The sequence below is a fragment of the Nycticebus coucang genome, chromosome 4 (genome assembly GCF_027406575.1).
Source record: "Nycticebus coucang isolate mNycCou1 chromosome 4, mNycCou1.pri, whole genome shotgun sequence".
Taxonomy (NCBI): Eukaryota; Metazoa; Chordata; class Mammalia; order Primates; family Lorisidae; genus Nycticebus; species Nycticebus coucang.
In genome coordinates, this window is record NC_069783.1 from 108,076,263 (window position 1) to 108,099,322 (window position 23,060).

The following is a 23,060-nucleotide window of genomic DNA, read 5'->3' on the forward strand; positions in this document are numbered from 1 at the left end:
GCCTATAATCCCAGTTACTTGGGAGGCTGAAGCGAGAATAGCTTGAGCCCAAGAGTTTGAGGTTGCTATGAGCTGTGACGCCACAGCACTCCATCAAGGGCAACAAACTGAGACTGTGTCTCAAAAAAACCAAAAAATTGTTTTTGAGAACCTGTTTTTACAGAGTTCCTGAGTAAACAGCAGGGAAGAAGCTTCAGGCTTCAGCCATTATCTCTAGGGCAGCCTCTGCCCATCTCCTCAGATAATCAATCCCCATCTCCAAAGAAAGGCAGAGCAAAATAGCTCTTGGACTTTGACATCCGCCCAGCTTGTTTGTTATTATCTACCTCCCACCAAGAAGCATGGATGCAGCAGTTTCTCAGCTCTACACCACCAATTTACAACCTCCTTCATTTTAATATTTGAGACAGAGTTTCACTTTGTCACCCTTGGTAGAGTGCTGTAATGTCACAGCTCACAGCTACCTCATACTCTTGGGCTCAAGCCATCCTCTTGCCTCAGTGGCCCGAGTAGCTAGTACTACAGGCACCCACCACAATGCCCTGCTATTTTTAGAGATAAGGTCTTGCTCTTGCTTAGGCTGGTCTGGAACTTGTGAACTCAGGCAACTCACCAGGATCGGCCTCCCAGAATGCTAGGATTACAGGTGTGAGCCACCAGCACCTGGCCTTACAACCTTCTTTAAAATCACCTAGCCACTTGGCTTCAGGTGCTGGCTTTTCTTTTCTCTCTTTGGGATGCCACACCATCTCCTTGCTCTTTTCTCTCACTTTCACCCCCTCACTCCCTCTCCTTTTAAAAAGATACATTTTGTATCTTTATATCTTAATCTCTGTGTAAGAAATGTTTCTTGACTGGCACTTGCGAGCACCTACTGAGCTTTCCACCCTTAGACATTCTCTCTGTCACAACCAGGCCTGGCAGGGGTGACGTTGGCTCCTAGTGGTCAGCAGAGGCCAGAAATGCTGCTGAACGTCCTACAAAGCACAAGATACCTTCACATCAAAGAACCATCCAGTTAGCCTGGCCGGGCGTTGTGCCTCACGCGGGTAATCCCAGAACTTTGAGAGGCCGAGGAACAAGGATCGCTTAAGTTCTGGAGTTTGAGACCAGCGTAGGCAACACAGGGAAACCCGTCTCTACAAAAAATAGAAAAATGGGTTGGCCGATAAGACGCGCACCAGTAGTGCCAGCTACTAGGAGGCTGAGGTGGAAGGATCGCTTTGAGGGCAGGAGCTGGAGGCTACAGTGAGCTGTGATCACTCCACTACACTCTAGCCTGGGAGACAGAGCAAGACCCTGTCTCAACAACAACCAAGAGAAAACAAAAACATGCACCAAAAGCGACTTGGCTAGCCCAAACGCCAACAACGCGCGGGCAGAGGAGCGCGGTCCAGGAAGGCCGAGGGCAGAGAGCAGAGGAGAAACCGCTCGCTGGGGACCACGGAAGCCTCGCAGCCCCTCAGTGGTTGACCGTGACTCCCGCACAATTCCCCCTGGAGCTGAGCCAAGGTTCCCAGCCTTTCCGCACCCGCCAAGCCGGGGAGCGAACCACCCCCTAGCCAGACTTCCGGGGCGGGACCGGAAGCGCCCTCCGGCGACTGCCGAGCGGCGGCGGGCCCGCCCAATGGGAACGCCCGAGGCGGGGCAACCTCGCGAGAAGGGCGGTGGCAGGGACGTCTGGGAAAGCGGGCCGGATAGCCGGGCGAGCGGGCAGCGCTCATGGAAGGCTCGGGGGACGGCTCGGGCGAGCGGGTGCCGCTGCTGGGCGCGCGGAGGGCGGCGGCGGCGGCGGCGTTCGCGGGCCGGCGTGCGGCGTGCGGGGCCGTGCTGCTGACGGAGCTGCTGGAGCGCGCCGCTTTCTATGGTGTCACGTCCAACCTGGTGCTGTTCCTAAACGGCCCGCCGTTCGTCTGGGAGGGCGCGCAGGCCAGCCAGGCGCTGCTGCTCTTCATGGGCCTCACCTACCTGGGGTCGCCCTTCGGCGGCTGGCTGGCCGACGCGCAGCTCGGCCGGGCGCGGGCCATCCTACTCAGCCTGGCCCTCTACCTGCTGGGCATGCTGGTCTTCCCGCTGTTGGCCGCGCCCGCCACGCGCGCCGCGCTCTGCGGGGCCCTGCGCCCGGTGTGCGTGCTCAACTGCTCGGCGCCCTACCCTAATGGCAGCGCCACCTGTCCTGACGCTACTGCCCGCCACTGCGCGCCGGCCACCTTTGTGGGCCTGGCCCTCGTGGGCCTGGGCGTGGCCACCGTCAAGGCCAACATCACGCCCTTTGGCGCTGACCAGGTGAGCCACTCGTCCCGCCCACCCGCATCTGTCCTAGCCTCTGCCCTGGGGAAGACTTCCCTGGGAAAGCCTCTTTGTAGTGCGGGGAGCTGGCAGGCAGCACTGGCAGGGGTGACAGGTGCAGGGAAGTGATGACCACTGTAAATTTAAAGAAAAGCAGCGGCCTATGGAGGTGTCTTAGGAATTCAGACAATGAAGGATAGAAGAGGTAGCAGGTATTGGAGGAGCTTTTGAGATGGTGCTTCATCACGTGCAGAGCTGGGGACCCTGTTGTTACTGTAGCAACACTCAATTCTGTCTTTTGTTATGTTAAAGGAGTTTTGGGATGGAATTGGTAGGGTAGGTCAGATGAAAAGAGTTTGAATTAAGTTAGCTTCAAGCTGCTCCTCTGTCACCCTGACATCATCTGCAGGGAACAAGAAGTGATTGGCTATTCTGCATGTAACACTTGGCAACCTTTGAGAGCAAAGGCAAACTCCAATCATTTAGGAAATGTTAGGAAGAAAAAAGTGAGAAGAGAGGTTATAGGATTAGGCTGGGTCACCTGAGGATGTGTTAAAGAGTTTGAGGTCTGTTTTGAATACAGTAGGAAGCCTATGGCGTTTGAGAAAAGTGGTGGGGTTTATATTTCCCGCAGAGCAGGCATCTGGCAACCACAACTAGAGTTCCAAGTGAGGTCTACTTCTTGTTTTTTGAGAACAAGCTAAGAGTGGTTCTTAAATTTTTAGTTATTCGAGACAGAGTCTTGCCCTGTTACCCAGGTTAGAGTGCCATGGCGACATCTTGGCTCATTTTAACCTACATCTCCTGGGCTCTCGCGATCCTCCTGCCTCAGCTTCCTGAGTAGGCAGGACTACAGGTGCACTACAACGCCTGGCTAATTTTCATGTATAAATATATATATCTGATGATGTTGCTTTATTAGGTGTGTAATGTTGTCATCATGTAGATGCATGTCCTTATTTTTAGGAGATTCATGATGAAATATTGGGGGTGAAATATGTTGCTACAATTTACTTGCAAATAGTTGAGCTAGAAGTATCTTGCACATACAGAAAAAAAGGGTGCAAAGGATGTAAGAGTAGGGTATAGAAGTGTACCTTTCACTATTCTTTCCACTTTTCTATAAATTTGAAAATTTTTAAATGAAAAGTTAGGGGAAGGTCCATCAATTGATGAATGGATAAACAAAATATAGTACATTCATACAATAGAATATTGTTTAGCCATAAAAAATAAAGTGCTGGTGAATGCCAAAAATGGTATGCAGAGTGAAGGAAGCCAGACACAAAAGTCTCCCTTGTATGATGCTGCTAAATGGAGTGTCCAGAAGAGAGGAATATGCAGGGACTAGAATTAGATCAGTGGTTGCAGGGGCTGGGAGAAGGGATGTGGGGGGTGACTGATAAAGGGAACAGGGTTTCCTGTTAGTGTGGTGACAGTGTTATGGACTTACATAGTAGTGATGGTTGTACAACTCTGAATTTATTAAAGAAGATCATTGAGTTGTACACTACTAAGGAGTGAATTTTGTGGTATGTGAGTTGTATCTCAATGAAAAAACATGGAGGAGGATAAAGTTAGCATCCTTATCCCAGGGGGCTTGCTGTGTGCTAGGTGTTGGCTGGCTTTTCAGGGGATTTCAGAGGCCCTGCTCTGTAGGATGCTGGCTGTCTCAGGGAGGGAGGCCTGGCTTGGGAGCCTGGGGTCTGCAGGTTTAAGGCTTGCCCTGATCTTTTGCAGGACCAGGTTAGTTTGTTCTGCTCTGGCCCTTTTCATTTAGAGGAAATCTGTATTTTCAAAGTACTTTTTATGCTTCTCTATCATTCACTTCTTTGTCTTGACACAGGGCCTCCAGGAGACGTTGAGTTGGAGAGATGAGTGGGGTCAGGCTGCATGGCTTTGAGAAGCAGGCTTTGGCTGGCTTTTAAAGGCATCTGTGAGCTAAGATGTGTGAGTGCAAGCAAGGGTGATATATTTTGATGTACACTGTGCCAGGCCCATATTTTCCCCTAGTGCTTAACCTTTTTCAAAGGTCACAATCATTCTCGATGGATGGAATATTTGAAATAATGGCCTGAAAAAAAGAAAAACTTATTTTACTGATAAAGAGAACAAATGATGGATTTTTTTCCTAAAAAATAGCACTCTTGTGGATTTTTAGGAATTTTTCTATGTCAGCTGTCTGACTCGCTGTACATGATGCTGTTCTTTTAGCTTTACTTCTTTGAATTGATTTTGGTGGTGTCTTTTGACCAGTCTGGTGACAGATGTGTTTGCCCCTGGCAGGGCATGTGGCTGCTGTACACACGCTGATGCCATGCGCCTGATGGAAAGAGACAGCTGAAGCTCAGCAGCCAGGGTGGGAATCATGTGATGTGCACTGAGCAGCAGCCAGCTTCCCCTTTGTTTCAGAAATGGCTGGCATGTGGTTATTTAGGGCTTGTAATAGTCTCTGGTTTATAAAGTTCTTTTGATGGATTACCCTTGGAAGTTGAAATAAATTGACGACCAAGTTTACTCAGCAAATGAGGATGAGTGGAATTTTAAGGTTAGGATTTTGCTAGACTCATGGAACGCTAATTTTTTCATGCCTCATTTGAAGAGAAGATGTGTCTGGGAATGTGGGCAGATATGTAAATTATGTCTCCATTAAGTTTAGGTATTATGTTACTGGCCTCTTCCTTTTTTAAGTTTGTCAAAACAGTCACTTTTTCTGTTTGAATTTACATCTGTATATATGTTTTTCTCTGTAACTATTTCTCTGCTCACATTTTTTTCCTTCTCGTGTATGTCCAGTATAGTATGAATATTGATGCCTACTGCTTATTAATATTTAAATAAATTGTGTCCCAGTGAAGAACTGTCTTAGATGTATAAGAAATTCTCAGTACAAACTACTGATTGAGTAGCATTGCCTGCACTTGGTCTAGGACCTCTGTTCAGTGTTGATGTGAGTGGGAGAATAGTTTAAATCAGTGATTTTTTTTTTTTTTTTTTTTGTGACAGAGTCTCACTTTGATGCCCTTGGAGTACTATGGCATCACAGGTCACAGTAACCTCCAATTCTTGGGCTTAAGTGATTCTCTTGCCTCACCCTCCTGTGTAGCTGGGACTCCAGGTGCTCACCACAATGCCTATTTTTATAGACTGGGTCTGCTTTTGCTCAGGCTGGTCTCTAACTCCTGAGCTCAAGCAATCCCGTCTACCTCCCCCTCCTTGGCCGACCAGAGTGCCAGGGTTACAGTGTCAACCACCATGCCTAATCCTAAAACAGTTGATTTTCAGCTGGATTTTCAGGATCTTACGTGTGTTACAAAAAATTTTTCAGATCATTACTTAATTTTTGAAAGAAGTTCAAAGCACAGAAAGTATGTTCTTTTTTTTTTTTCCATCAACGTAATTTAAGTGTGCTACAAAAGTTTTTAACTGTCGGTTCAAGTGTGAGATAAAAAAGGTTGAAAGACACTGGTTTAAATACTGGAGAAACTGTGGGTTTAAAAAAAAACAACTCACAAGTTCAGTTTGAGGTAGTTGTTACTATGTAATTACTTTCAAGCATATTACTTGTCAATACAGTAGCCATGCTTAATCATTTGGACTTAACTTTTTTTTTTTTTTGAGGAGCACACAATTTTGACCATGTATTTTACACCTCTACTTTAGTCTTAAAAAGTAGAGCTTAAACTAGCATATCAAGTAATATGACTGCTAAAAAGGTATGTACTTACACTTGTTGCATACCATAGTGCAATAACTTTGTTTTGGCCCCATTTAAAGGTTGTTATTCAGTAGAGGAGATTATTCTGTGGATCAAAAACCAGATCTATTACTGGAACAGGAATTTTCTAACATTTTTGTAAACTGTTACCTAAGGATGAAACAGAAGATTTTAATAAAGACAGGAAGGCTAGACAGTCTTTATATGAGATCCAGCATTAGCCTTTATTTAGCTCATAAGTTTGTTTTAAAAATTTATGTAATGAAACCCATTAGAAATGTCTCTGGCTAGTACAGGACTCATTCTTTTTTTTTTCTTTTTTGAGACAAAGTCTCACTTTGCCACCCTGGGTAGAGTGCCATGGTGTCACAGCTCACTGCCATTCTCTTGCCTCAGCCTCTCAAGTAGCTGGGACTATCGGTGCCTGCCACAACGCCTGGCTATTTTTAGAGACAGGTCTTGCTCTGGCTCAGGCTGGTATTGAACCTGTGAGCTCAGGCAATCCACCCACCTTGGCCTTCCAGAGTGCTAGGATTATAGGCGTGAGCCACCGCACCTAGCCATACAGGGCTCTTTCTTGCAGTGTTTCTGTAGATGTGGAGATCCTGGTTGGGAGAGAGGCTTATGGTGTGTTTGCTGCCAGATGAACTATTACCAACCTCTTGGTCTCCATAGAAGTTGTATTGGGAAGGGTATAAGCCAAGACTTCGCATGTGTTTCCTTAGTGCTTTTGTCTATCTGAGTCTAGGAAGTCAGTGATTTTTGAACTTTTGAGGGATCCCTACCCTTATCCAAATTTTTCCAATTCTCTTGCCAGCCTTTCTAATCTAGAAATAGCACGAGATTTTATTTTTAGTCTGTAATTTTTTCTTTGCTTTATCAAGATCTCTGATTCTCAGGAGACCAGCTACACTAGGTGTGGGGCCCTGGCCTCTCTGGACAAGCGTGAACTGCAATGTGTTGTCTCTTTGGGGCCAAGCATTATTTGTCGGGCACCTCATGGCACTGGTGGTTAGCCCAGTGAAGTGGGGGATCTATGCAGTATTGCTTCTTAAACTTGCTTGCGCATGTGAAAGTCACCTGGAAAGTTGCTTAAGATGCAAATTCCTGGGTTTCAACCCCAGAGATGAAGATTCAGTAGAAGTGGGTTGGGTTTTGAGGAGCATTCTAAGTAATTCTAAGCAGATAGTTCCAATAATTTGAAAAATTCTCAAGCAGGGGGTCCACAAACTCTGAAAAACTCTAGGATTTGATGGTAATTAGCACGTAATTAGAGAAACCTACCCAGCATCTGTAGTAATTAAGTGTAGAATATGTTTTTATCTGGAGACCCTTGAATGTGTCTGTAAACACCATTTTGATTCTGTTGCATTTCTTAAAGGTTGGGATGACAGCAGTAATTTTAATGGCTTCATTGTATGTTGTTTTTATCCTTGAAGAGTATTACATGTTTTCAAGTGTTTTTCCTTCCTGTTATTTTAGGTTAAAGATAGAGGTCCAGAAGCCACTAGGAGATTTTTTAATTGGTTTTATTGGAGCATTAATTTGGGAGCAATCCTTTCGTTAGGAGGCATTGCCTACATTCAGCAGAACGTGAGCTTTGTTACTGGCTACGTGATCCCCACCGTCTGCGTTGGCTTTGCTTTTGTGGTCTTCCTCTGCGGCCAGAGCGTATTCATCACCAAGCCTCCTGATGGCAGCGCCTTCACCTACATGTTCAAGATCCTGACATACTCCTGCTGCTCCCAGCAGAGCAGAGAACGCCGGAGTAGTGGGTAAGTACTTAACACTCATCACTGGCTGTTGGATATGACCGATTGATCCATTTAATTAAAATGATAGCTTGTGTTTGTTGTGTGCTTACTGTGTGGGGGGCGCTGGGCTAAGTGGTTTATATGTCTGGTCTTCTTTAACCTTGGATTCGCTTGAGGAGATGGTGTGTTTAACGTTATTCTGTCTTAAACACATGCCAGTGGACTGATTCTGGAGCTCATGTTCTTAACCCCACAGTGAACTTCCTTTCACTAAGATGGAATCTCTTAGCTGTTTAGTGGCAGATTATAAAAGCCGAAATTTACAATGGATATAGAGGATACAGAACACATTTCTTTTTATTTTAAAAAGCTTTGAAATACATTTGAATGAAAAAGTAGGCAATTGGATGTTGTCAGTACCTCTCTATACTCTTTAGAAATGAGCCTCTGCCTCTCACTCAGAGTTCAGCAGGTCAGCATGGGCTCCCTTGTCCAGTGGTGACTTTGTCACTCTTTGACAGAGAGATATAATAGCAGAGTGTTGAAATGCACTTACTGTAACCACTTCATCTTTGATTTTCTGGGACTTACCTAGTTTTAAGCACTGAAAGTCCCACGAACTGGGGTTTTAAAACAGAAAGTCCCGTGTCCTCTGAACCCCTCTATGTCACTGGCAGACTGTGACTGATGCTTGTTCCTGCTCGGTGTAGGTTAATAAAAATCCAGATTTCAGCCTAAGAAGAAACTTCAGAAATTTTTGTGTTGTTTATTGTGGTATAATTTACATGATGTAAAATTTACCCTTTTCTCTGTTCCGTTCTCTGAATTATGAGAGACGTATTCAAACCATGTAACTAGCAGTGCAGTCAGGTATATAAATATTTCCATCCATCCTGAGACGTCTTGGGGTGGGGGATCTTTTGCAGTCAGTCGCAGAGAATATTTTGAACAGTTTAGAATCGCAGATAGTTGCTGGGTGAGAGAGGGATGACCCAGCCAGGGTGTGTCCCTCACTGCTGCGGGGCTGAAGCTGCGCTGCTCTGCAGGTGCATCTAACGTCTGTCCTGCTGCACTTGTCTCACTGCTGCGGAGCTGATGCTGCGCTGCTCTGCAGGTGCATCTAACGTCTGTCCTGCTGCACTTGTCTCACTGCTGCGGAGCTGATGCTGCGCTGCTCTGCAGGTGCATCTAACGTCTGTCCTGCTGCACTTGTCTCACTGCTGCGGAGCTGATGCTGCGCTGCTCTGCAGGTGCATCTCACGTCTGTCCTGCTGCACTTGTCTCACTGCTGCGGGGCTGATGCTGCGCTGCTCTGCAGGTGCGTCTCACGTCTGTCCTGCTGCACTTGTCTCACTGCTGCGGGGCTGATGCTGCGCTGCTCTGCAGGTGCATCTCACGTCTGTCCTGCTGCACTTGTCTCACTGCTGCGGGGCTGACGCTGCGCTGCTCTGCAGGTGCGTCTCACGTCTGTCCTGCTGCACTTGTCTCACTGCTGCGGGGCTGACGCTGTGCTGCTCTGCAGGTGCGTCTCACGTCTGTCCAACTGCACTTGTCTCACTGCTGCGGGGCTGACGCTGCGCTGCTCTGCAGGTGCATCTCACGTCTGTCCAACTGCACTTACCTCACTGCTGCGGGGCTGACGCTGCGCTGCTCTGCAGGTGCGTCTCACGTCTGTCCTGCTGCACTTGTCTCACTGCTGCGGGGCTGACGCTGCGCTGCTCTGCAGGTGCATCTCACGTCTGTCCTCCTGCACTTGTCTCACTGCTGCGGGGCTGACGCTGCGCTGCTCTGCAGGTGCATCTCACGTCTGTCCTGCTGCACTTGCCTCACTGCTGCAGGGCTTACGCTGCGCTGCTCTGCAGGTGCATCTCACGTCTGTCCTGCTGCACTTGCCTCACTGCTGCAGGGCTTATGCTGCGCTGCTCTGCAGGTGCATCTCACGTCTGTCCTGCTGCACTTGTCTCATTAAGGTACTGGGAGCCTTAACAAGCTAATGTCCAGCATTCCCTCCATGTGGAGATTTGAAGCTACACCAAAATAGCTCTTATGGCCTGCTTTTTTGCTCCAGCCTGAGTGTCTCATTTCTTGAGCTGTCTCCATGTGGAGTTCTGGCTGATCCAACCACCCTAGGAACCTGGAGAGGCTGGTGGGCTGTTGTGGTATTTCAGGTGTGTAATAAAAATTGCAAGTGGTAGGGCCCTCCTAAAGAATTTTTCTTTTTTTTTATTGTTTGGGATCATAGACAGTACAAAGAATTAGGTTATACTAATTGTATTCATTAGGTAAAGTCCCTCTTATATTCCACCCCCATAAAGAATTTTTTTTTTTTTTTTTTTTGTAGAGACAGAGTCTCACTTTATGGCCCTCGGTAGAGTGCCGTGGCCTCACACAGCTCACAGCAACCTCCAACTCCTGGGATTAAGTGATTCTCTTGCCTCAGCCTCCCGAGTAGCTGGGACTACAGGCGCCCGCCACAACGCCCGGCTATTTTTTGGTTGCAGTTTGGCCAGGGCTCCATAAAGAATTTTTTTTAATTAAAGTAGCTTGGTCTCAGCAGCAGACACCAGTCTTTGCAGGACCTTATTTTGATTAGGCAAGAGCAGTGTTTCAAATCCCTGATGTTTATTCTATAGGTTAAATACCCATTAGCAAAATACAACCCTTTTCAGGAATGGCCCTTAAAGTTCCAGTGTGTCTGTGTGGCAGCATGAAGAGGGTTTTGAGTTAGGAAGCTTATTTCTTGTTGGGCTTATTTTTTGACGTTGTCTTGGGCAAAAATAAGAAAAAGAAGGACTAGTTTTCAGAAAAGTTGATGATCTGAAGAATTCTCAAACTCTGCTCTTTATATGAAATGGCTCCATGACGTTGGTCAGTGACCACACCAAGCCCACTTTCCCTTTTTGTGTGGGGAGATGGACTCAGGGTTGCTGTGAGGCCCGAGTGAGGTGGCACGGGCCAGGCCCTCATCAGGCTCCTGGTTGGTGGTACCTACTCTGTTGAGGAGGCCTTCAAGCAGGTAGGCTTCAGAGGCTTGAGGGAGTGCAATACAGCTTAGCAGTTCTGTAATTGTGGCACTCTGTATCCTGTCGCAGGTTCAGCTTTTGGTCTGGGTTCATCTACTTTTTGAAGATGATTTCATGCTTATTTTAAATGAGAAATGAAAGTATAGTTTCTTAAATTCATCAGACGGAAGTGGAAATGGTCTTGAAGCTTTTTTCAGGTGTACACCTCTTTGAGTTGAGGCTCCACAAGGACTAACAGACTTTCTTCCCATAGAATGTACATGTGCAGAAGGACAGCCTTGGCAGACGTGGGGCACAGGTGTCTTGAAATTGGCGGCAGGACCAGTGGGCTCTTGTCTATGTCCTGATGTCGTTCGTGCCCATGGCTTCCTGTGGGGCCTGTGTGTGTTCAGAGTAGTACACTAACAATACGTTAGGAACCTGGTAAAGTTGTAGGTGCATATTGACTTGGCAGTTTTTAAAATATTTTATTAATATAAAGCAATAGCAATGTAACTAGTGACCTATGTGAATGCTTCTTTGTGTGAAAATGGATTTGTTATTTGGCATTTAAATGTTTTTAGAGAAACACACCTTTACTACAATGTGGTAAATCACTGGCAGTATCTGTGGTAGGTACATAAAGATTTAAATTTCCCTTTTGGAACAAAAGTAACTTGAAGATGTAATGAATGTTTTCAAACGAAAGTATGCACTTGTATCTTTGAAATTAGTTTTACTCTGGAGCACTTTTCCCTGATTTTCCTCCCACTGGCCTAAGTGTCATAAGGATAGGAACCTCATCCTTTGAGACATGTTCCTGTGTTTCCATCCCCTAGTTATTTAATAGAAACATGCTGGGCTCACAGCAGGTACCTAATGTGCATTTGTTGAATTGAATTCATTTTTCTTATCCAAAATTTTTCAGTTTTTAGCTTTTTCATTTTTCCCCACTCTGAAAGTCCAGATTTAAAACGTCAGCTTTATAAGATAAAAACAATTTAAACTAATGGCACCTTATTAAATTAGAAAGTGGGCATTTGCCATTCTGAATTCCCACATTGGAAGCAATCTTAATGGTAGTTGATTATCACTGGGTGTTTCTGGCTTTAGAGAATAGCGTGTCCTTTCTTTTCTTCTGTTTTACCACTGAGATCCTTAGTGTGTGTTGCTCCATTATATAGTATTTTGGAGCTGGAGAAATCTGGCAGGACCTATTCATTTCATAAGTAATGAAGCAGGGCCAGAGTCAGTGACACTTGTTAGTACCAGGGAACACCAGGCCCCTGTTCCTGGCTGTGATGGGCACATGTGAGGGCAAGGGGCAGAGGAGTAGTGGTGTCCTGCAGGGGTCAGGGCCTCTGGCTCAAAGCCAAGACTGCTCGGTTCAACTCCAGCTTTCTCTACTGTGAAATAGGGTCAGCAAGAGGTTTAACACCAGATGGGCTTAGGGTGCAGAGAGCACTTCCCAGGGGATGTTCTCATCCCTTCCTCATCACCACCACCAGCATCACCCTCCCCCTCAGCTTTTCCTCAGTCTGAGAGATGATGGCTTCCCTGCCAGAACTTAATAACTCTTCCTTACAGTCATACCAATGACTTAATTTATTTTTTTAATGTTTATTTTTTTCCTCTGAGACATATTTTATTATCAGACAAACCAGTGACTCAATTAAAAATAAACCAGCATGGTTTAATTTAACATATTGGTATTGGCTGTTGGGTCTTGAGATTTGATAAATTAGCTAATTATAAAATCAGACAAATCCAGTGCATTTTTTTTTTTTCAATATGATGCTGTTGCTATTCCCAGCCTCAGGTGAGGCTGCAGGCTGTCCTCTGCACAGGTAGATGTTGGGCGATGGGGGCACAGCTGGGGCCACAGTCAGCCCAGTACAGTCTGTTGCCAGGCTGTGTTGTCAGGCCTCCTTTGAAGTGCAGTAGCTTTATTGCCCTTTAACTAAGTCCTTTCGTCAGCCCTTTCGGTACATTTTGTGATGTTTAGAAATAATTTAGGTAGCTATATTTGGTGTGTACAATTAGCAAGTGTTGGGATGAGTTGAAATGAACTCAATACGTTGAGCTGGTTTCCTACCTCCAAACTTAATTTGTGACCAAATAATTGATTGCTGGGGGTGGAAGAAAACTAATTCCTTCATTTTATTTCCCAAAGTGAAGGCATTGGAGTCTTTCAGCAATCTTCTAAACAAAGTCTGTTTGATTCATGTAAAATGTCTCGTGGAGGGCCATTTACAGAAGATAAAGTGGAAGATGTGAGAGCTCTGGTCAAGATTGTCCCTGTTTTCTTGGCTTTGATACCTTACTGGACAGTGTATTTCCAAGTGAGTGGTGACAAACAGGTTTAATTTCCTTTTATCTTCCTATGAAGCCTTGCCCTAGCACTTGTTTTGCCATTACTGAAGTATGTAGGACTCCGTGATTTTTATCCATGAGTCTGTAGAATCTTGGAATTTTTTTAGTTATTGATTCTTTTTGGCTGCTTTAAGTATTTTAAATCTCTTTCCAAAAAAGAAGCTAAGAATAGGTATGCTTCTGGTTTTCTAGGCCCCTCCTGCTAATTTAATTTCTTGTTTGGATAACTGGCAGTTCTTTTTCCAAACTGATCTCCAGAGGAGGATGTTTATGATGACCAAATAATTGACTTGTCCATTTTCAAACTCAAACCATCGTCTGTTTCTGGGAGTCACTGCTGTGTCTCATCTGAGTCTAGTTTAGGGGAGGGGCAATCTGCTTAAGGTTTTTGGAAAGCGTGGTTGATTCACATATAATAATATTGCTTTTTATACCCAGATGCAGACAACATATGTTTTACAGAGTCTTCATTTGAAGATTCCAGAAATTTCAAGTATTACAACCACCCCTCATACGGTAAGAACGATTGAAATGATCTAAAAATTGTCATTTGAGGCTTATATATAATACATGAATTCCTTCTACTAACTGTAGATATGTTATAAATGTTAGCAGGGAGCATGAACTAAGTAAACATTTACTGAAATTGAATTTTTACTTAGTATTTTTTCATTGGTTATGTTATTTACTATATTAAGTTGACTAACGTCAATTAAACTTTGATTAGCATTTTCATCTGATTCTTTTTTTTTCTTTCAAAGCACAGAAAAGCAAATGTGGATCCATATAGAAATGTCTTTTCTCATTTCCAGCGCCTTTTTTCCTAGAGGTTGTTTGTTGTAGCCCTTTGTTGCAGAAGCATAAACACACCCCCCTGTCTTGCCCAGCTGCCTGCGGCATGGCTCACCATGTTCGATGCTGTGCTCATCCTCCTGCTCATCCCTCTGAAGGACAAGCTCATCGATCCCATCCTAAGGAGAAATGGCTTGCTCCCATCGTCCTTGAAGAGGATTGCTGTCGGGATGTTCTTTGTGATGTGCTCTGCCTTTGCTGCGGGTGAGAAGTCCTTGCTCACGTCTCCCAAGCCTGACTGTGCCTCACTGCTCAGTTGTGGGTGATTCGGAATATAGTAGGCCTGTCTGTGTTGTTCAGGAAATGGGTGCTTTGAAGGAGACCCTTTGTCAATAACTTTAAACCACTGATTGTTCTTTTCTCATTTTTTATTACATAAAGTTGAAAATTTTCTTCCTAAGTATATGTGATTTTTCTTCTAAAACTAAAACTATTGGAGTGCTCATTGAACTGAATTAAAGGAGGCTTATTCTCTGCATATTGATGTAAAATTAGACTAAACTGCAGTCTTTAATACCTCCCTTAAGGAAAATGACAGGACTGTAGCTTTCCCCTAGTCCCCTTTTTAAAAGAAATAAAAAGAGTATGGATGAACAATCTAGATATTGAGGCTCAAATTAAACATATTGAGGCTTTGTTTAGTGCAAAGCCCAAGTGAATCAGGTGTGCCATGATGTGACTTCTGTGTAGCCCACCAGGTACTGACCACAGGGACTTCTCAATCTGGGGCTCGAGCAGCTGTGAAAGAACCATCAATAAAGCATCTTGTAGCAAACATCTAGTTTTTAAGTTTAACTGCTACATTAATAACAGATGCTACCTTGACCTGCTTATGAATTCTAGGAATTCTGGAAAGTAAACGGCTGGACCTAGTGAAAGAGAAAACCATTAATCAGACGATTGGCCATGTGGTCTACCACGCTGCCGACTTGCCTATATGGTGGCAGGTTCCACAGTATGTGCTGATTGGGATTAGCGAGATATTTGCAAGTATAGCAGGTAAGGTTGCTTCAGTGTCAAAAGTGTCTGAGTAGTCATAAAATAATAATGTTTTAGTTATACTGTTAAAATATATTGAGACAAAAATAGCATACTACTAGTGTATTTTTTTGCCAGAGAGTTGTGGTTCAGCATATGAATTGGCAGGTAAATACTAAACTCAAGATTCTCCTTTCTTGGTATAATAGTAGTATTTCCCCCATTAACTGTAACTACCTTACAGTTGCCCCAGGAGAGAGAAGAACGCGGCTCACTGCTGGGCGGTCCCTGCCGTGCCGGGTGTCTCCTGGCAGAGCCCTCTCTTAGTGACCTGGTAGCCCAGCCCACAGCTCTCAGCTCAGTGTTGGTGGTTTAGATTTACGTAGAGAAATAAATCTAATTTTTTAAAAACATGTTTTCACAGGTCTCTCTTTCCTTGTTAGATTCTTTAATGGTATGAACAGTGCATTCTGGGTAGAGCTGTGTGGCTGCCAGGAGCGAGAGAAAAGAGAAAGCTTGTGACAGGTAGAGGCTGGGCGGACTGGACGGGTAGCAGTAGGCAGTGATTTTTATCTCTCAGGAAACTCATACAGAATTGCTAATGAATGTGAGAAGGGAGGATGTCCCAACAGAATGGTCTTTCGTTTAGAATACATTGCAAATCTCCATGTCTAGTTATTATAAAAATCTGCATTTATAAATGGACCTGCTGAAATTCCTTTAAAATATATTACACTTGAAGTGGAATCCTTAAGTAGATTTTCCAATTTAGAGTATGTCCTTTGTGTTAAACTCCTGTTACTTGAGAATGTAGGAAAATCTTGTTTCTTTAATCTCTGTTTTCCTATGAGGAACAAGAAACTTATTAAGAGCTAACAAATAACATTTTACCTTTATGTTGAGAGCAAGCAGTTAACTTTCTGCTTCATTGAACTTTTTGGGAATTGTCCTAGCGGGTAGGAGAATAAGCAGCTTGACCGTAGGTGAGAACAGTCTTCACAGTAGGTAGGGGCTTATGGCTGCCTAGAGCTCTAATCCCCAGTCTTCACAGTAGGGAGGGGCTTATGGCTGCCTAGAGCTCTAATCCACAGTCTTCACAGTAGGTAGGGGCTTATGGCTGCCTAGAGCTCTAATCCACAGTCTTCACAGTAGGGAGGGGTTTATGGCTGCCTAGAGCTCTAATCCCCAGAGTGACCTGACCCTCTGCTCACTCTGTCCGTCAGAGTGCTCCTCTCACAGAAGCAACCCTCCTTTGTCTTCCCTTAGGTCTAGAATTTGCATACTCAGCTGCTCCCAAGTCCATGCAGAGCGCCATCATGGGCTTGTTCTTCTTCTTCTCTGGCGTCGGGTCGTTCGTGGGCTCAGGACTGTTGGCTCTAGTGTCTATCAAAGCCATCGGCTGGATGAGCAACCACACAGACTTGGGTAAGAGCCGGCACTCTTCTTTGTGAAGGTGACCAGGGATGGAGAGGAGCAGTGCTCACAGCTGCCAGGGGATGTCTGTGACCCTAGGAGGGCCTGTCCCCAGAGGTATCCCCTTCCTTGCCTTACCTTGGACCACGCACATCACTTTATTTACTTACATCATTCACAGTTTCTCTTCAAACCCACTGCTGTGATCCTTGTTCTCATTTGAAATGTCCTTGTGGGTAGACTGCCTTCTCCGCCTCAGGGCTAGCACTGTTTTTATGAGGCAAATGAAATCTGTATCACAATATTTAACTTGGTTTTGTGTTTTCTTTTCCTTTTAATTTTTTGATATTAAAAAGACAGGACTAGATAATAAATCACTTTTTAAAATAAACATACTACTCATGCTCAATCATGATGGGACTTTACAATCGATACCAGTAGGTGGCATCTTAGGTATTAAACTACAAAAGATCAGCAGTTTCCTTTCTCCAAATTGATGATAGCTTTAAATTGCCCTAGGAGGTGAAGGTTTCTTTTTTCTTTTCTGTCTCTCCATTTTTTTACGTTTTATCTACAAAAACAATCTTGGCTTTTCCTTGTTTAGTCCTGCAGCATTTGCTCAGGTCTGGTAGTGACTTAGCCACCTTAGGTTATAAATCTCCTTGAAAATCTGATGAAAGTTCAGGCACTTTCCTCCAGAAATTGCAGAATTCTCAAGGCCCTTCCATGATTGAGTTAAAATTCCTGTCCTAGCAGATGAGTTTAGGCCTCCCTAGTCTTAGTGTGAGCTCCAGGACAAGCCCCGTTATCTCTCTGTGCTCTCTGGCTGTGACAGCCTGCTCTGTGGCAGGCGGCTCTGGGGCTTCCCTGCATCTCAGCTCCCTTCTGAGGATGGATAGCTTGTGAGGTTTGGTCCAGTGACGTGGTGTGTTCTGAGAGTTCTCACAGACCCCAGGTGCCACAGAACCTGGCTTAGCACATGGAATAGACTCCCTCCAAAGACACACTTGTCTTTTAAATACCAGAGTCTGCAGTTGTTAAGATAGAGATTGTGCTTCCTTGCTTTTATTTTATCTTTAAATCTATCACAAGGATTGACTGGTTCTTGTCATTATTACTGTTCTTCAGTCATTTAATCTCCTCATTACTAATTTAATTTAACATCTGAAAGTTTGCCTATATCTCTCACTCCTCTCTGGGAGGCTGTCACGAACTCCATTTGTGATATGTCAGCACACCTGGGGAGCCCAGGTCTGTGGGCTACTATCCCCAGGAGAGGGAGACCTGTCTGTGCCTGCTGCCCACAGCAGCCTGTGTCCACACCACTGGGGAGAGGTGTAGACTGTTCTGTCCAGTAGCCCCCAACGTCCTGGTTGAAGAAACCAAGGCTGTGGTATGGAAGGTAGACAGACAAATACCACTCCTTGTCTTGCTCGTGAGATTCAGGGAGAGAATTCCCTAAGTTCTCCAGAGTGTGTTCACTGTGCTGTGGAAGGAGCAGAGCAGCAGCTCTAAAACCAGATTCCTGGCTGCCTGGCTGCCCCTTGTTCTGGGCTCTGCTCGAGACACCTGCCTCATTGTCTTTCGTTGGAGGTAACTTTCTGTAAAGTCCCAGGGCGGTGATTTCAAGGGCATGCCCCAGATTGTTTCATTGCTTCCTTCTTTACCCATCTTCCTGGCAGGCTGTTTTTTTTTTTTTTTTTTTAGTAGTAGTAGTAGTAGTAGTAGTAGTATTTACATTGGGAATAAGATCCCCACTATAGTAAAGTATTCTGATTTTTTTTTTTATTTGGGGGGGCAGTCTCTCTTCTAATCTAGAGTGCCGTGGCCTCAGCCTAGCTTACAGCTACCTCAAACTCTTGGGTTCAAGAGATCCTCCTGCCTTAGCCTCTCAAGTAGATGGGACTACAGGTGCCTGCCATTAACTCCTGCCTAGCTTTTTTATTTTTAGCAGAGATAAGGCCTCCTTTTTGCTCAGGCTGATTTCGAACTCCTGAGCTCAAGTGATCCTCCTGACCTTGGCCTCCCAGAACCCTGAGATTACAGGCTAAGCCACTGTGCCTAGCCTGGGACCCTGATTTGGAGGGCACAGCTGGGTGTGTCTGGGTCCAGGTCAAAGTGGAGAGTGGTTTAAAACCCTCTTTGCATCTTTTCTTAGTTATCCCTCCACTGTTGTAGTTTTCCTGTCCTGCGCTCTCTTCTGTGCCAGAGAGCCCTTCCCAACTATTTGCTGTCTGTTACTTGTCAGTAGTGTTCCCCTGTACGAGCTTGTCACCAGTGACTTGTCCATCTTGCTGTCCCGGCATGGAGCGGTTTGCATAGTGCTGCCTTGGACATTCCGCACATGCAGCCAGTGGACAGGCACTCTAGTCCTGCCTCATCACACACCACAACCCCAGTGCTCACCATCTTCCTATGTAATTATCCTTCTGTCTGCGACGTGGCCAAGAAAGCATGGGGTGGCGGCTTCCTAGGTGGTGGTGCACTTCTGAATACCCTGCGTAATCCCACAGTGAGACAGACCCTGGGAGCACAGTGTGCACTTGGTCACTGGCTGGCAGTGGCACCTCTTCTCCACAGGATAGCACGGTGTGCAGTCCACGTGGCCTGCCAGCTTTGAGTTTTGGAAGTTAACAAGACTCATTAGCTGGGGGAGATTCCTGTTTCAACATTGACACCTAAAGTGATATCATTGATATTTTGATGCCAACCTTGTCATGGCAACATCACATGATAATCTGGAATAGTAGTAACAGCAAACATCAGGTTCCAGGCAGGTGGGGTTTCTGTCTCCACCAGGTGCCCAAGATAGAGTCTGGCAGTAGTAAGGGCTGACTCAGTATTTTAAAATAAATGCTGAAAAGCAGAGCTGCTAGATATTAAAGGTGTTAACATACATCTTCCCAAATCAATAGACACAAGAAATTATTATCTTCTACAATCTAAGTGAATGAGAATTCTTTAAAAATATGTGAGAACTTAATTATACAATCATGTATGTCTGTTTATTATGTTTGATAAATGCATTGTTAAACATCTGATATTAATTATATGTTCATCTAGAAAAAGGAAGAAAGTTTCAGAATAACCTAACTTTAAAAAGATCTGTAGGGGGAAGGAAGTCTCACTTTTTTAAAATTAGCAAATTAGCAAGTTCTTTTGAAGCACATCAGAAAACACAGCAACTTTGATTCCTAAGTACTCACTTCCTCTAGTGATACTGCCGACTAGATGCGTCTGTTGACCTCGTCTGTGTGTGAGCAGGCCAGCGATGCTTCCAGCTGGTGGCAGGTGGTATAAATGATGTGATGTTGGCAGGCTTGCGGGGGGCAGAGGCAGCATGGCCACGTGGTGGGGTTGGTCTTGTGGGGACACTGGGCTGACTCTGGGTGTGTCCTAGGAAGGTGGTAGGTGTGCTACTATGTCCACACACCCTTTTTGGGTCTCCTCCACACTGAGTAATAAAGGTGGCCAGTGCTTTTGGAACCGGAGACTACCAGTTCACAGACCTGCAGTTTGGACTCTGAAATGGGGATCATAACCATGGATGTGAGGACAGCCCTGGCTGTTTTGGGCACTGCATTCAATACTCACCTATACCTTTATCCTGTGGTAACACCATCTGGTAGGTTAGTACTTTCCCATTTTATAGATGAGGACACTGAGCTCTGAGATGTCAGATACTTGGATTTGAACCTAGTCAGTTGGCCCCAAGTTCATGGTCCTAACCTTGCATTGTTCAGCCTCCTTATGATGTATTAGGAATTAAAATGTTGAGTGTAAAATCCCTTTATACTGCTTGGGACATAGTTGAATATTCATTGTGTTGAGCTGTTTGTATTAAGCTATCCAGATACACCCAGAATATATCGATTTTGAGGATGCTAGAACCTGGAAAAGTTTCAAAAAACAGATTCCTATTTCCCTATCGTGCTCTGGTACCTTGGAACATGTGGTTCCATGTCAGTGATGTCCGTAGTGAATCAGAGTGCAGCATGTACTCTAGTGCTCTCTGCATCTTGAAAGTGTACAGATTCTGGGCCCGTTTTCAGAGAATATCCACTTTAGCTTAGACAAGGAGAAATTAGCAGGTGCTGTCTTACAACCCTTGTGCCTACCTTCCTCGGACACATAAGTTCTGAGCCAGGCAGAGCTGTAAGGGCAGAGGATTCCTTCCAAGTTGCTGAGGGGGACATGCATGACAAAGGACAGGAAGGAGATGGAGAGAGACTGAGTAGGTAAGCAATGTCCCTTGTTGCTTAATGGGGGGTTTACTTTGCCCCGTTTTCTGCTGGGAGGTTAATAAATCTGAGAAGTAGCACTTGGCATTTCTTCTGCCCCAGCTTCTCTCGGATGGAGTGTGACCATCATCTCGTTCACCCCTCACTTTCTGGGCTGCATGTGGACTTTGCTGAGTCCCAGGGCCTGTGACCACTGTTGTTCACCTCACTGCATTTGCTTCTCTGGCCAGCTACCCTGGGGGCTCTGCAGCACCTTACAGAGGAGGGTGGGTGTGAGGAGCCCACAGCCAGGCCCCATGGGAGCCTCAGCTGCCCTCAGATGGCTTCTGCAGTGGACTGAAAGTGGCTTGTATATTGAATTACAGAGATGCAATTATTTTTTTCGTGACCATAGTTAAAAGTCACCCTGACCTTAGTAGGACCCAAATTAAACAGATCTTGTAAGTTACCTCTGGAAATGCAGCTCACCTACCTCTGTCTGCTTGTTTTCTCTAGGCAATATTAATGGCTGCCATTTGAACTATTACTTTTTTCTTCTGGCTGCTATTCAAGGAGCAACACTCCTGCTCTTCCTGATTGTTTCTGTAAAATACGACCATGACCGGCAGCGAGCAAGAGCAAGTGGGGCGCCCAGCAGCGGGAGGACCTGAGCCCTGATGTGTTAGGACCTCCTGGTGCCTGGAGTGAGTCAGCGTGGTAAAAGGTCTGACTTGCCAAGACTCGCATGTTGCCTGGATTGGTTTCTTCCTTCCTCCTGCCCAGATGAGCTAGGTCAGTGCGTCACTGAGTTTGTCTCCCACGCGCCCAGCCTTCCTGGAGAGGAAACGAAGGTTTTCAGTGTGTTGCTTCTCATCATCGAATGTACCTCTGTGACTCCTGTAGCTGTTTCTCTTTTGCAAAGACCCTCAAACGGGGTGATGGAGTCTTGGGAGACTACTTGTGTGTTGGTTGGCATCCCAGTTTCTTAAATACTTCTTCCTTCCTACAGCCATGGGTCTCAATTCTTTTTAAAACAATTAATAACATCTCCTTAACATTGAAGAAGGCAAGGATCTTCTTTTTAAGAGATAAAAGCATGGTCAGATGCTACAGGGATTTTATCTAAAGGTCATACTTCTTTCGTAAGCCACACATCTTGCCATTGCCAGGGTTTTTGGTATAGGCTGGTACTGAATATATTTCATCTGCTGCTTCAGAAAATACTCAATTTTTAATACCATTGACATGACTTTTTTCTTTTTCTTGAAAAAGAATAGACTAAGATTTATTTAAGACATGTGTCCTGTCTCAACCTAGAGAGAATGACTTAGAGGGTGTTTTAAACCGTAGTCAGTCCTTACATGTAACTTTGTTTTGGGTACTATTAAGACTAAAGACTGATCATGGTTGAATGTAAGGAAAGCATTCTCTTGAACAAAACTGGTATAATTAAAAATAATCGATTAAATGTGAACTTGAGCTGTTTGATACCCATCAACTTTTGTATTGTTATTTTACATGTATCTGGGGGTTCTGAGTTTGTTAAATAAAGTATTCAGTATTTGTCGTTGTAATCTTGGCATCACTTTATTATGAAAAGCATCTCAAATTTGAGGCCCGTGACCTGGTGCTTTGCACAGTCCATGCACAATTGTGGTTTATTCTGCGTCTTCGTGTTGACGTCAGAGGATTTAGAGGGTCATGGAGAGCACTACTCCACACACAGGCGTTTGCTAACCCCTGAGCCTACAGGGCTTTAAAATAAGGTCTTATTATTTGGAGAAAGCAAAAACAAGCTGAAACCTCTCATGTCGTTGGTGTTGTAATACAAAATTCAGGGAAACTGCAGAGAACCACAAGGCAATCTGGACAGTGGAAACAGGAGAGGGTGCAGACTGGTGACGCCAGTCATCACTGGGTTCTAGAAGGGCCAGGGGTGTGAGTCTAGATTAAAAAGAAAGAGGGTTGAAAAGCACTGCTCCAGGAAGGATTTCGTCCTCCAGAGATGGAACTCACATCTTCAGGGCATGTTACATTTTAAAAATTACTAACCCTTGAGGTCTGAAGTTAGATTTTCTTTATAAGGAATTTGCAGTGAGAGGAGAAAGAGAAGGCCATGTAGTGAGAACTCCAGACCTGTGCTTGCGTGCCCTGCTATTGACATCCTGGCTGTGCAGAGGGCAAGTGAGCAGCAGGTCCCCTCAGGGCCTCCCTCTGCCCCCTCTCACCAGCCCAGTGAGGTGTACCCTCATTGAGATTAAGGGAAGCTCCAGAAAGTCAGTGAAGGATTGACAAAGTTACCAGGGTAACAGCCCGTGATTTTGTAGAGTGGCAAGAATTCTCCAAGCATAGAGCTTGTAGGTGGGGGTGCTGCACAGCCTTGTCTTCAGATTTGCTCTTTGGCTCCTTCATTCCAGGTGCTGACCTGTAATGTAATGTCCTGGGTGATGGGAGCCGCTTT

The 23,060-nt window shown here is 45.0% G+C and overlaps 1 protein-coding gene across 2 annotated transcripts; it reads left to right on the forward strand.

Moving 5' to 3' along the window:
* The first annotated feature begins 1,640 nt into the window (after positions 1-1,640).
* SLC15A4 (solute carrier family 15 member 4) lies at positions 1,641-22,167 on the forward strand. Of its 2 annotated transcripts, none has more exons than XM_053588914.1 (8): positions 1,641-2,286; positions 7,490-7,782; positions 12,937-13,105; positions 13,575-13,652; positions 14,024-14,192; positions 14,832-14,987; positions 16,233-16,391; positions 21,173-22,167. In XM_053588914.1, the coding sequence occupies exons 1-8, from the start codon at positions 1,723-1,725 to the stop codon at positions 21,268-21,270; spliced, it is 1,686 nt and encodes a 561-aa protein (XP_053444889.1). In that variant the 5' UTR covers positions 1,641-1,722; the 3' UTR covers positions 21,271-22,167. The 2 variants fall into 2 exon arrangements, with proteins under 2 accessions (XP_053444889.1, XP_053444888.1); XM_053588913.1 differs by having other exon boundaries at positions 1,644-2,286; positions 21,116-22,167.
* The last annotated feature ends 893 nt before the right edge of the window (positions 22,168-23,060 follow it).